The 14,952-nt window shown below is 35.0% G+C and overlaps 2 protein-coding genes and 1 long non-coding RNA gene across 6 annotated transcripts; 2 read left to right on the top strand and 1 right to left on the bottom strand.

Annotated features, from left to right (window-relative positions):
- Positions 1 to 624: 624 nt before the first annotated feature.
- On the bottom strand, positions 625 to 7,646 carry LOC128682640 (uncharacterized protein). The gene is made up of 4 exons (XM_053767518.2): positions 7,260 to 7,646; positions 5,261 to 5,521; positions 4,312 to 4,446; positions 625 to 3,695 (listed from the first exon to the last, which is right to left on the bottom strand). Exons 1-4 carry the CDS (start codon positions 7,550 to 7,552, stop codon positions 3,587 to 3,589), a joined length of 798 nt encoding a protein of 265 aa, XP_053623493.1. The 5' UTR covers positions 7,553 to 7,646; the 3' UTR covers positions 625 to 3,586.
- Positions 7,647 to 7,929: 283 nt separating this feature from the next.
- LOC128682639 (uncharacterized) lies at positions 7,930 to 11,065 on the top strand. Its single transcript, XM_053767517.1, has 3 exons — positions 7,930 to 8,491; positions 8,911 to 8,990; positions 10,377 to 11,065. Exons 1-3 carry the CDS (start codon positions 8,080 to 8,082, stop codon positions 10,992 to 10,994), a joined length of 1,110 nt encoding a protein of 369 aa, XP_053623492.1. The 5' UTR covers positions 7,930 to 8,079; the 3' UTR covers positions 10,995 to 11,065.
- An 893-nt stretch (positions 11,066 to 11,958) lies between these two features.
- LOC128682642 (uncharacterized) lies at positions 11,959 to 14,730 on the top strand. Of its 4 annotated transcripts, XR_008406137.2 has the most exons (5): positions 11,966 to 12,208; positions 12,850 to 12,882; positions 12,967 to 13,039; positions 13,445 to 14,071; positions 14,316 to 14,728. It is a non-coding gene; the product is annotated as an uncharacterized LOC128682642 (long non-coding RNA). The 4 variants fall into 4 exon arrangements; XR_010370316.1 differs by having other exon boundaries at positions 11,959 to 12,088; positions 13,445 to 14,729; XR_008406136.2 differs by having other exon boundaries at positions 12,967 to 13,045; positions 13,445 to 14,730.
- Positions 14,731 to 14,952: the final 222 nt, after the last annotated feature.

Below are 14,952 nucleotides of genomic sequence, written 5' to 3'. Positions count from 1 at the left end.
GTAATTTCTCATTAACTGGTGCTACTTTCATACTTCCTCTTAAATACTGATTCCTTATTTTATCTAATCTAGTTACCCCGCACGTCCATCTCGACATTCGCATCTCTATCGTGGATCGGGTCGTGAGGTTCCCTCTATTGTGGTTGAACTTCGCGATGGCCGACTCACCTGTCAACTCGTGAACGGGTGCTGCGGGGGAAACTGGTCAGCTCGATCTTTTTTTTAAATTTAATTTTTAATTATTATTTTAATTTTATGAATTATACGTAAATTCATATTTAAAAAATGGTAAGCCCTTCTGGCATAATAGGGACCAACACTGTTTGAATGAGTTTCTTTCGGCATTTCTTCTCAGCAGTGGTCGTTCCGAAATGTAGTAGTAGTTTGTAGCTTTGGTAAATATCATTTAATTTAGAATATGACGTGAAAAAGTGCCTGTGAAGGCCTAATTTCTGAATAAATGATTTTATTTTGATTCTGTCGCATGAAATTTCCTTTCATCCGTCACTTTCGTCGCCCAACATTCAGATCCATACATTATGAAAGGTCAACAATGATTAAAATATTTAATATAATTATTTTGTGTTATTTAATGGCCGTTGATGATTACATACAAAAAGAACATTAAGCTGGCAATAATTACTTTATTTACATAACAATAAAAAGGTGTAATACTTATAGTGAAAAGTAAAAAAATCGCACACACTTGAACACAATATAAATAAATTCAATTTTTTCTCACATCTACCTATCATGTAAACACTCTCAACACGTCTGTATATGATTACACAGCAATATAAATTAAAATTAACTTCTTAGGAAATCATTTTCGCGGTCAATAAATGTTTTACTTTATGAATGTATAGGCTTGAGCTTATATTTGATTTGTTTTCAACAAAATTAGTTTTGTACAGTGATTATTGTTTACATGTTAGGACTCGTAAAGAAAAAAACGGAGAAACGGAACTTGCTGAATCAAACATGATTAACTTTAATACAAGATAAACTAAATTATTTTTTGTGCCGACCCCACATGAGTGAGATAAGGTCAAGAAGAAGAAACTAAATTATTTTCTATCTGAAAAAATATGATATTAAATAATTTCGTGTTACAGCCACACTCTGCGGGATCATAATAACACATATTAATTAATACCTTTATCATGATTATTAAAAAAAAAAAAATGCCAAATACCCAATGGTATTGGGTATGGAGTTTAAAAAAAATGGCGCCATTTTGAATTTTCGCGGTCATTTATCTGTTTCTGCGATTTATAATTATAATTCTAACCGATCTTATAATCAAAGTCTTTCTCAAATTGAAAATCGAGAAAGATTAATATTAATTACTAGCTATTGTCCGCTGCTTCGCCTGCTTTCATATCTTGCGTCCGCTCATACACTTGTAAATATCTCGGATTTTAACAACGATGAAACCAGATTTTAATCCGCAAGGCAAAGACAATTATAAAAATCGCACCAAATTCCATCCAGCAGTTTTGACGTGATGCGCAAACTAACATACATACAAACGAAAATTCTAAAAAATATTGTTTTAACTTCTACTATTCTCATAAAGACCTTCCATAATAATTATTTTTCTTTAATATCTCCTATGAACAGACATATACAGAATTCTCTAAATTGACATTGGCGAATGAATGAAATGGCACAAAAAAAAAAACATTAATTCAATTGCTCATTGCTCCGTTTTGACGTGAATTAAGGACAAACAAACACACACATTTAAAATCAATCGTAGATTACTCTTACCACTAAACATTATTATCAATAAATAATAAAAATAAATATGTTATTAAACTATAAAATGGCACTAAACCTACACGAAACAGTTATAGTGAAAATATTATATCGTTACCAGCGTTGCCAAACGTACCGGTTTTGGAGGAATGCCCGATTTTTCACTGCAAAATTTACGATTATACACAACTACACACGAGCGCCACCTTCACATGTTTACCAATAACTTTTGTTTATTAGCGAAAACTAAAAAATCCTCTTTCCAAATTATTCTACACTAGATAAAGAAATTCATTGCAAAATATCATAGTTTTCCATCACACATTGTAGTCACAGTTCACTAAACCGAAAACGGTGGCCACCACAATCTTCGCAGTAGACTGTGTCTACATCGTGTGATGGAAAACTGTAATACTTTGCAATTAATTCCTTTATCTAGTGTAGAATAATTTGGAAAGAGGATTTTTTAGTTTTCGCTAATCTTATTCATTCGTATTCCTCATGGCTGAGGTTCGTGGTCATTACGTGGAATGAAACACACATAACTTTCTTGAATTTATTATTGGAGTGGTTTGCCATTGGCTTCTCTATTTCACACACAAGTTAATAATCAACCAGTGTGCCGGTTTCCTCACGATGTTTCTCTTCACCGGAAGCAAGTGATAGTCGATGAAAACTACTATTCATGAGTCAGATTGGTATACAAACTCATGTGGCATGAGTAGGATTCGAACCTGGGACCGTTCGATCCACAGGCGGGCGTCTTAACCATTACACCACCACCGCTTCACTAATAAACAAAAGCAATTGGTAAAAACGTGCAAAAACCTTAAAATGTGTAAATAAAAATTTAAAATTTAACGTGAAAAACAAGAAACAAATTTTTGAACTCCGCGACTTTTGACTTTGGACATTGTTTAAAATATTTTTGCAGTAACCTACGCATGTATTTACAATCCTCGGCACACAAGTTGAACCAAAATGGCGACGGTCAGCGCAGGTTTAATTAGAGATTAAAGCGTGTTATTTATGGGATATTTCGTGGTCACCCGCGAAGTTCAAAATACTCGTTTATTTTTTCATAAATAATAACCACTGGAAATCCTTTCTAACACTTTCATCTCTAATTAAACCAGCGCTGACGGCCGCCATTTTGGTTCAACTGACGTACGACCAAGCTGTGATCCCAACGGTTCCCTATTTTTAAGCATACAATTTTATGTCATAATTTAACATGGCATACTTTTACTTATCATAATAATAGTTACGCACAATATTAATAATGGTAAGCCCTTTTGGCATGATAGGGACCAACACTGTTTGAATGAGTTTCTTTCGGCATTTCTTCTCAGCAGTGGTCGTTTCGAAATGCCAGTAGTTTGTAGCTTGTGAGAAATAACTATAAATATAAAAATTGACGAGAAAAAAAGTGCCTGTGAAGGTCTAATTTCTGAATAAATGATTTGAATTTTGAATTAATTTGGCATAAAGTTTTAGGCACAATTTTTTTACCTTACAAATAACAATTTTTAAGCGTAATATCCTAAAGCATATTGGCGGCCTATGGGTGCACCTCGCCGCACCCTGACCTACTGATACACTATAGCTTTATGCAAATCAAAATTATGATAAAATACATTAGCCTAAACTATAATTATGCTTATTGAAAAGGTATGCCGAAAAACAAATATGTTAAAATATTACGTCAAAAAAATGTGCCTAACCCGTTTTGCTAAATTAAATTAGGATAAACAATTTATGCGAAAAAAAGGGAGCCCCTTTCAAACCCACCACCCCTCACCCCCAACGGCTGCTAACAGGTATTTCATTCGCTCTTCTTATTGTTTTTGACGACTGAGAGTTTTTCCTTGCAAGTCTGATAGATATTGTCGATGTCGAAAGCTGCCTTCACATTGTCCTTTGAGAATAGGAATCTAAAAGAAATTATTTTATTCACCACTAGCCGCGCCCCGGGGCATCGCTCCCGTGGGAATTTCGGGATGAAAAGTGCCCAATGTGTTATTCCAGTTTATATTCTAACCGTGTACACAATTTTATAACAATCGGTCCGGTAGATTTTGCGTGAAAACATAACAAACATACACGCATTAATAAACTTTCATATTTATAATATTAGTATAGTAGGCAAGTATGGTCACACTGGAGGTCCCGGGTTCGATTCCCGGTCAGCTCAACATGGAAAACTATATTTTTCAAATTGACCTTGATCTTCGATGTTTATCTATATTATGTACCTATATGTTATAGAATACTAGCTGTTGTCCGCGGCTTCGCCAGCGTTAATTTTCCGGGATGAAAGGTATGTTTAGTGCTGTCCATTTATTTATTTACTAGATGCATATAGCCCGGGGCTTCGCTCCCGTGGGAATTTTGAGACAAAATATAGCCTATAGCAATCTTGGATAATGTAACTTTCTAATGGTGAAAGAATTTTTGAAATCGGTTCGTTAGTTTCGGAGATTACCCGCCTCAAACATACAAATTCACAAACGCTTACCTCTTTATAATAATAGTATAAACAACACTCACTTCTGGAGTTTCCCAGTGTGGTCCGGCTGTGGTCTCCGCATGTCCTCCTTGCCTTCATTGAACAAGAGTATTGTTGGCAGCTGACGACTAGTGGGCCCGTCCTGTACGCGAAACTTGGCTGCGGCGTCAGGATACCTGATCCGAAGTGTTTGTTTGCAATTGGTTTTGACGACCTCGGTGGCGCAGAGGTAAAGTGCTTGCCTCTGAACCGAGAGGTCCCGGGTTCGATCCCCGGTCGGGTCACGATGGAAAATGATATTTTTTTGATTGTACCGGGTCTTGGATGTTTATCTATATATGTATATGTATTTGTTATAAAATACAGTATCGTTGAGTTAGTATCCCGTAACACAAGTCTCGAACTTACTTTGGGGCTAGCTCAATCTGCGTGATTTGTCCTGATATATTTCTTTCTCATCTCCGGTTATATCTGGAGAGGCAGTCCTGGATTTGTCCATAGGATATACAGGGTTACTGGTATCTAACGCACAATCTTCCGAAGGCGCGTAAGGTATATAGAGACGTCTTTTGTTGTACGTCAAAACGTAATAAATACAAAATTTTATTTTTTTTTCGTTTTAATGTCGCGTCTATAAAACGTTACCTCTATGTTCGATTCCGCTACATAACGCTACTACAGTTGCTCGGCTATTACATAGAGTTATGATGTGTAGAATCGCAAATTATTGTATTTTTTTTATATAAAAAAAAAAAAAAAACTATGAATCGCGAAAAGTCTTAGAATAAAAGTTGCTTGTTTTGATGTACCCAAGTAGTCTTTAGGTTTTGCGTTTGATACCAGTAACCCTGTACAGGCAGCGTCCCAGCGGCGACAGATAAGAACAAGCACACTTTATTTCAGAGCATAACAGCGAAATAAGTTCAATTAACAGAGACATTACATGCGAATGTACATAATTAACATAACGGCTGTGACTAAAATACGCACCGTCCAACATCTAGCTTGCCAAACTTGAGATTGTCCAAAGAGTAGCTGGCTGACAGCTCAGCGAACACCGGAGCAAAGTTAACACATGCCGGGTGCCACGCTGCGTACAGACACACCAGCCACGTGGTCTTGTGGTGTTTCAGCTCCTCCTCTAATGTCTGCAGGCCTCGGAAGTAGGTTATGTGCTCCGGACCCGTGTACGTTGGCTCCGGGAGGATTAAAGCGAATAGGATCACTAGTGCTCCGTATGGTAGTCCATATCTGAAATAAATAGAATTAATTACACTCTCTGTTAATAATCTCTGTCCTGTTTGTCTTCAGAGTGTATGCAGATTAATTGCTAGGCCTGACTTTCTTATTGAAACCTGATTTTCAGGCCTGAAAAGAGTACATTTCCAGGGTGAAGCTGCAGGTGAATGTAATGTAAAGCATCCCTCCATAGTATTTGCTTTCCGCAGTCTGTCTATCCCTACGTATGTTTAAATCTTTGAAACCGTGGTGGTGTAACGGTTAAGACGCCCGCCTATGGATCGAAAGGTCTCAGGTTCATATTCTACTTGTGCCATATGAGTACTCATATTATAGTAGATTTTATCGACCACCATTCGCTTCCGGTGAAGGGAAACATCGTGAGGAAACCTGAACACTGGTGTATATGAATTCAAATTCAAATCATTTATTCAGAAATTAGACCTTCACAGGCACTTTTTCTCGTCAATTTTTATATTTATAGTTATTTCTCACAAGCTACAAACTACTGGCATACTACCTGCCACTAGATGGCGGTGAGTAATCGTAAAAGTTATGTCAGATGCCTTTAGGCAACTTGAATAAAATCTGACACCTATGATGATGAATATTTAAAACAATGAAACTGATTTGGATGTGTATGTTTTTTAAGTAGATTGTGATTTCTGAGGAAGGTTTCGGTGTATGAACTATTCGGGCTTTACTCAAGTGACAAGCCACTAGTCAAAAAGATGATAATAAAAAGAATTTCAATAAAATAATTTATGGAATGTTTGAATGAATAAAGATTTTATAGTATTATTATTAAAGTATATATGAACAGTAAACATTGAATTTTTATGTTTTGTTATTGTTATATAAATGTGTACTATTATTAATATTTGCGCGGCCGCGTGCAGGCTGGTTACATTTGACTTAAGATCTGACGTAAATCTTGTAAATGATTCTATTCTATTCTACAGATCTGGGTTGAAGTGAAACACACAGTTTCGCACGTATGTGCTAAGGACTAGTCATGGCCGGTATTCCTTAGTAATGACTAAGCCCGTTATAAATTTAAATCTAGAACATACATAAAGTGAAGGTATGTTTTGTCTCTATCGCACTTTACAAGATTTCATAACAAACAGAAAAAGACAAAATATAGTTCAAATCAAATCAAATCAATCATTTATTTGTCAGAATACAGATACAATCAGGTAGTCATGATATATATAGAACATGCATTGTGCCTTATAGGCGTACAAATATTTAAGTCAATTAATAAAATTGTCAATAATACTAAAAAAATAATAATAATATAATAACAATATCAAAGTTTTGTCTCTGTTGCACTTTACAAAATTTCGTAACAACAGAAAAAGACAAAATATACTTTAGCTTAGGTATGCTTTATTTATTTTATGAATGCATAAAGTTAAATTTTTATTACTTTTGAACCAATTAGCATTGTGTGATAAATTAAACTGAAAGCACCTTTAAGATCCTTTTAATTCTTAAAACATTACAATTGCTTCAGAGACAATTGGATGGTGGTACAGTGGTTAAAGTATCTGTTTGAGATCGAAATGTTCCAGGTTCAGTATTAAATCCCCAGACTTTGTGCAGCGCGGAAAAATGTTGCGTGATTAACCTTCTCTTCTCATCTGAGCGATTTCCCTTCCCTGGTTCTCCCTCAGTACTTGAGCGTCAGAGCCCAGCGGACCAATCCTAATTTTTCGACGGCATCCACAACCAATAAAAAACTCACCTAATATCGGCATAAAACCAGAGAATTAGGTTGGCAATCTTCGTGTAGACGAAGGAGGCCGAAAGATAATTTACCATCGTCACACTTCCCGCCTTCCTCGTCCTCAGCATCACGACGATAATCAGGAAAAAAAGTATTTCCGTTTCACGACTATCCAACTCGCATTCCGCGTTGGGGAATAGAAAATTGCATATTACCGCCGTACGCTTGCATGTCACGTACGAAATACTTAATAGTATGTTAACCCAATAGTATGGCTTTAGTAATTGGCGCAAATCTTTATTGAGACTCATTATTATTATTGATTTCTGAGATTTATTTATTTTCGAACCCTTCGTTCGATTCGAGCGACTTTTTTTTCTTAGCGTAAATTTGACAGTGACACAAAGTGTTGCCGCCGCTCTATTGCACATAGCACAGCACACTATCTTTAATACAATGTAATTTCAGTTATAATAATTGATGGTGATAATTTCACAGATCTATATAAAATAATGCACATTATGTAATGTTCTTATATATATGTGCGCACGACCCCGGCGCGGCGATGGCTAATAGCAAAATCTTCGTAGACGTGCGTAGGTATACAAAAGATTCCTAAACCATTCAATTTTATTATATTTAAAAAGTATAAACTGTCAAAGTCAGTGATTTCGAATGTCAACAAAAAGTGACGTGTTTTAACTTTTGCATAATTTGATATAACCTCTTTGGTTATAACGTTATTAATAAATACTCACGCTGTTATTTATATCGTTTTAAAAGTGAAAATATAGTATTTCAAAGGGTTTTTCATGGTTTTAGATTGCAATACTAAAACATGGAGCAAATAGAATCAGTTTGGGATTATTTCAACAAATGTATTAGCAGCGATAATTATAAACGGGCTCAGTGTAAAATTTGCAATAACATATACAGCCATGCTACAACGATAACGAACTTAAAAACCCATTTATTAAACAAACACGGTAAGAGTTTGAAAAGTTTGCCACGGCAACGGCGTAGCTCCATTCAATCTTCAAATAAAAAACATTGGGATCACTTTACCAACGACGAGAGCGATAGCAAGGTGGCCATTTGCAATTATTGTCTGAACAAATACTCGTATAAAACTAGCATTAACAATTTAACTGCACATTTGGCGAAAAAGCATCCCGATGTGTACGAAAAGCATTTTGAAAAAATTCCCGACTTGAATGAAGTTTCCGAGGAAGTTTATTTGGAATGCGACGGTAAGCTATATTTTTACCAACTCATTAACGTTTATAAAGTATTATTGGTAATATATTAATTATTATATACGTTAAAATTAGAAATGAATCTTATTTTTAATGACATAGAGCTCAATTTACATGTTTGCGGGAAAATATTGAGTGTGTTGACATAAATACCTGTTCCACTGAATATGTACTATATTAGGTTCTACCAGATCGAGATAGTACCTACCTACTTCTGTAGCTTCTTCGATGTATCTTTAGTTATTTGTATGGGGTCTTGCTTGAGGAACTTTGTCGTATTTTCTACTTACTTGGATATAGAGAAAGGAACATTATACCTAGGTACATTATTGATTTAGTAATATTCAGATAACATTAATATGCCTTTAGGCGACTTCTCGAAATCTCTATAAGAAAAATAACTGTGATTTTAGATGACGAATCTGACGAATCAACAAAGTTTGCCAGCAAGGTGTCCAAGATGCATTCAGAATTAGCTGAGCGCGAGGATGAGGTAATACGTACTAGTTGCTCGCCGCGAACTTAGACCTCGCGAGCACAATACATTTTTATACAAAGTTGTGAATATTTCAAAAAACGACTTAACCGATTTTGTTGCCCCACGATCTTAAAAATTCTAATGACAAATCCTACATAGCTTTTAAATTTCATCAAAATCATACCAACGGTTCGAAAGTTATCGCGTTACAAACTCAAACTCAAACTCAAATATCTTTATTGCAGTAACTGTGTAGTACAAGGTGTGGCACATACAATACATATAGTTTCAACAGTTTACCCTTTCAGGCATGCAATATTAGCGTTATGTTACACTTATAACACATACTATATTTCTATATATGGATAAGTACGTGCAGTACTTACAAATTAAACTGTTTGAACAACTTATAAGTAAGTTACACACGATATAATTATTTATGGAATACATACCAATTTATTCTCGTAAGTTACGAGTATTATACTCATAGTATTCATCCAAATTATAAAACACATGGTCTAACAACCAAGCCTTAAGCTTCAGTTTGAATAAGTGACTATTTTGGATACATTTGATATTTACAGGTAAATGGTTAAATACATTTATTCCAGAAATATAGGCACTTTTTTTATACACTTCATTATTTACAAACAATACATTCCAAAATGTATTTTTGCCCCAAGTTGATTCGTAGACCTCGCTCGCTTTGCTCGCCCGGTCAAATAAAAAGTTAGACTTTAAACCAAAATTGTATTTCACAAGTGTTGGGACAATAGGATAATCAAATAAAACAGATTTACTTAGCTGTTAAGTTTACCTGTCAGATTGCTATGTTATATGATCAGTCTGTTAAATTGAAGCAGAGTGTAGTGTGGGTGGCGAGAGGCAAACACGGAGTAGTTTGTAAAAGCATTTATTTGCTAAAATAAAGCTACACAAATCCGATGGAATTATAATAAACACTAATTAATATAAAAGGTCGGACAGCACGTCCGGCCATGACAGATTCAAAAGAAGAAGGAAGTGAACCGGATACGTCAAAATACAAATGTTGTCATACGTTTTAAATATTTAAGGGATACCATATACTAAATGGGGTTACCATATAAAGCTTAACACAGTCTGTATCATATAACAAAGCAATCTTCTCATGTCAGAAAGCGGTGAAACAGGCCGTTAATTTACTACATTCTAGAAATCAATCATCCATGCACGAATATCCATAAATTTAAAGTAGTTAAACGGATTGGACTATCGAATCTGGTGACATAATTCGGCAACATCGAGGCAATGCTAGTAGGGATTTTAAAGTAGTACCGCCATTTTGAGTAGTACCGCCATTTTAAGTAGTACCGCCATTTTCAGTAGTACCGCCATTTTAAAAATATATTCTCGTTACAGGTTTCAGATCTTCTTTTAAGAGAAGAAAACGACAATAGCGACGTATTCACGGAAGTGGTGTACCTCGACAACCAAGATGATCCAAGTTTAAACCGCAGCAAAAGGCGCACAAAATGGCGGTCACAATCAAAGAAGATATACAGAAGGCGACAGAGTGATTCGTCGAGTGAAGATAAGAAGAGTAAAGTTAAAAAGAGAAAGGTATCAAACAATAGTTCGTCGGATGATAAACAAAAGAATGCAGCTCAATCGGATGATGAAATCGAGAAATTTGCGAATTATATCACGTGTTTATTGAAAAAAATGCCGCACAATGTCAGTAGGAGAATACAGAAGAATATCATCAATATGATTTTGACAACTGATATTGAAGATGAACAGCAAAACGCGCCTATGGTACATAATTTGGAAATACTGAAATCTGTTCCGTTGTCAGTTACCCAACCTGTTCCCGCGTACTTACCTAGTATGATACCAGTTACTTTGGATACTGCTCTTTCTAATAATGTTTTGACGTCAAAGAAAGATGAAGAAACAACCAAAAATTCTAGCTTAAATATGGAAAATCAATCTGGCAACAGTATCAGTGGTGATATTAATAATGAAAATATGTTGTGACAATCATTAAGAAAACTTTGTTAATTTCCTTTATATATTAGTTTCGAATAAACTATTTTGTATACTACAAAGGATTTTTGATATAAGATTTGTTTGACAACAATGTAAAGATACACTTGTACTCGATATTTCGGTGATTTATAATTGTCGGGCTAAGAAACTATTGCGGTATGAAAAGTCTGTTAGTAGCGGTATATAGCGATAATATTTATACTGAAAAGATAAAAAGAAAAGAAAGAAATCATTTATTCGGCAAACGCATAAAATCCAAACATTAACACTTGAAGGTAAAGTACAAAAGAGTATCGAATATAGAACGAATACAATATGTCAATCGAAATGGCGACTAACGTTGAAAAAATATTGATATTTATACTGGTATGAGAATAAAGAAATATCGTAATAAATTACGGGTGTATAGGTATTTAATTTGGTGGTAAAAGTACATCTCACAGACATATAAGCATACCTTGATTATGCTTAATATCTATTACATAGGTATTTTAACTTAGAAATTTAGGTATCAAAGTTTTTATGAATAACAAGGCAGCAATCTAGCAAAGCAAGTTTTTGGAAAATGTCTAGCATATCTTTGGGTACAACTAGCTGTTGGCAACACTGTTAGGTGTACTGTAGTATAGTATTTCCCAAAACATGCCATCAAACGTATTGAACATGGAACGATTATTTTCTCCTACGACGATCTCCTTTCGACCTATATTCGAAAAACATATTAGTTATCTAGTTCGGCCAATGGCGCCAATTGAAATGTTACTTTTCGGTTCATGTTCATACAATTAGAGACGCCAATGCCTAAATTAAACAGTTTTTTTTTAAATTTAATGGCTCCATCGTTCGCCAAAACCAAAACGATGATTTTGACAACGTCAAGGTTGAGATTGACACAGAATATTTAATATGTTATAATATCACAGTGTCAGTGTGTAACCTAAAATATAACAGTATATAAATACATTATACATACATATAATTAAATAGTTCCTCACAGTTCTCAGAATTCACAAAACGTAGCGCGGGAGGAAATGCGAAATAAAACGCTATATATGAAACTTACAATTAAAACATTAAAAAAAGTAGGTACTAACCTACCTAACTTATACCTAATTAGGTATTATATATGAGTGATCGAGTTCATTCCGTTCTTTGATTGTATCAAAGTCAGTCAATCGTTTTATTATATCTAGGTAAAGCAGGTAGGTAACTACAAATAAATATAATAAGACAAATCACACAGATTGAGCTAGCCCCAAAGTAAATTCGAGACTTGTGTTATGAGATACTAACTCAACGATACTATATTTTATAACAAATACATATATAGATAAACATCGAAGACCCCGGGCCAATCAGAAAAAGATCATTTTCCATCATGACCCGACCGGGGATCGAACCCGGGACCTCTCGGTTCAGAGGCAAGAACTTAGCATCGGATCAAAATATCAGATTATCATTGGAAATCAAAACCATTTGGTGTCATTCAATAACATTTTCCATTAAAAATATTACAATTACTTCTCTTTCAAGAATACAACGTAAAAATTGTTTTACACAGTTATATACCTCTGCCGGCTGGCCTAGTAACTTTATAAATATTATATGTGGGCACGCCACATCACTCCCCACCTGAGGCCGTCCTAGGACGGACGACAGCGGGCCGGAGGCTTTATCGTTCTTCTAAAACGAGTGCGTTTGTTATTAATCTGAATGTCTTTATCTATTTCAGTCTTATTTTCTTTAATTTCTTTTTCCCTTTCAGGATTTTCTTTTTCATTTGCTACATTTTCTCCTTTCCACCCCTCAGTTTTCTCAGCGCTTCTTTCTTTTCTGTTTTCAGTTGAGCCAGGTTCCGCGGATTATTACTGACGAGGTAAGCTGGTTTCAGCCTGTCTACTGACACAGTTTGTTCTCTGCCTCGTATTAGCAATTTATATGTCTTGTCTTTTCGTTCAAGGATTCAGTATGGGTCAGAATACGCCGGCTGGAGTGGAGACTTTACACTGTCATCTCTGTCCTTTTGCTGCTTGGTAAATGTAGATACCTTTCGTTATTATATTAACATTGTGATTATGTTTCAAATAGACGTTAACTTGATTATTATATTAATTTAAACAATAGGGTAATTAGCCAAAAATACTGTAAAGTGTTTACGTTTGTTAGGCGCGACTTGTTCATATGTGTGCCTTATTGTCAGTAAAACATTCATTAATCATGTTTTCACTTTCATATTTTTATAACATGCAATAAGATATTTCCACGGAATTAATAGGTACTCTACTACCTACTAATTTCATGGATATTTCTTCTTAACTTACATTTTTTTTCAAATAAGAAAAACACTACCACTTATTTAACGCCTTCTTGTGACGAGAGACAGGTAAGCGTGAGTTGCTGTTTCCATGTCCTTGAAGATGAATATGCTTTTGTTACAGTGTCGAGTTGCTGGAACTGGTCGAATATTGCTTATAATGTTACGAATTCGTACAATGAAGTCGGTGGAGTCCGTAAAAAATCCTCAGGAACGTCCTGCCAGGTGTTGAAGATGGCGAAGGAACTGAGAAGGTCGACGATCGCCTAACTCCTCATGCATAAGGAGCTGCTTAACCTGTTTTTCCTTCGATGCTGATAGTCTCCTAATTAACTCCGACTTCAATTTCTCGTATTTGCCTTCCGATGGTGGTGCAACAATGTTATCCTTCACTTCAGCAGCATACCGTGGTTCCAGCTGCGCAGTGACATAATAATATTTTGTTTCATCATCCTTGATGCCAGATAGTACGAAGTTTCTTTCTATTTGCGCAAACCATATGGCCGGTTCCTCTGCCCAGAATGGTGGTAATCGTACCCCCACTCGGTGAATATCGGATGGTGTAAACGCACCTTTTTCTTTTGTTGCACTATCTTGTTGATCGGTTGTCCTGGAGTTTGCCATTTTTTATTTAAATAATATTTCACTGCATTACTTGGTTATATTCAGTGGTTGTAGCCGAATCGTGTTCATGAGGGGTCACCAGTATAGATATTATATGTGGGCACGCCACAACTTTTTAAAAATCGAGGTAATGAATGTCAGCAAAGGAATTATAAACATTTGAATGCTCAAAATTTTGTCAAATCTCTATACGACCTGCTTCCCCCTTAGGTCCCAAGACCTGTAAATATGCAATTAACATTAGTTTTTTCCCCATTTATAATTATATTGGCAAAATTTACACAAAATAATAATATCTACTTATATTTTTTCTTTACTTTCCCCTTTATCTGTATGTATGTATAATATATTTATATACTTTTATATTTTAGGTTACACACTGAACCGTGTTTCATATATCATTATAACATATTATATACCGTGTCAATCTCAACCTTGACGTTGGCAAAATCATCGTTTTGGCGAACGAAATTACAACAACCTACGATTTGAAGAGACAGTTGCAGAATCGTAAACAGAGATCGAGAAAAGAAATTTATGAAGATAATAGCCAATTTAGAGGACGAACTGCAAATTGCGAGACAAAGCTTACAATATTTACAAAATGGCGGATTGAAACAAAATCGGTGTCGGTGACAGTTAATTGAAAAGTCACCACTGTTCAATAAAAATAAAGACTATCCGGTCGAGTGATACTTGATATTAAATGATATTTGTGATTTAAAATTTAAAGTCTGTTATGTAATTATAAATTAAATGATTAAGTTATGAAATATTTTTATTGGAGTACTTTCTTTTTTAAGTTATGTTACAATTAGTATGTAATGATCATAATTGTTACGTTTTTTTTACTTTTTATAAAACTAGCTTTTGCCCGCGGCGTCACCCGCGTGATTTCCCAGGTTATATTCCACCCGTGCACCTAATTTCATAACAGTCCGCCCAGTATAGATTTTGCGTGAAAAAGTAACATACATACTCAAACTTTCGCATTTTAGTATAAGTATA

Source organism: Plodia interpunctella, chromosome 30 (genome assembly GCF_027563975.2).
Source record: "Plodia interpunctella isolate USDA-ARS_2022_Savannah chromosome 30, ilPloInte3.2, whole genome shotgun sequence".
NCBI lineage: Eukaryota > Metazoa > Arthropoda > Insecta > Lepidoptera > Pyralidae > Plodia > Plodia interpunctella.
This window is presented reverse-complemented; position numbering and strand designations above follow the sequence as displayed.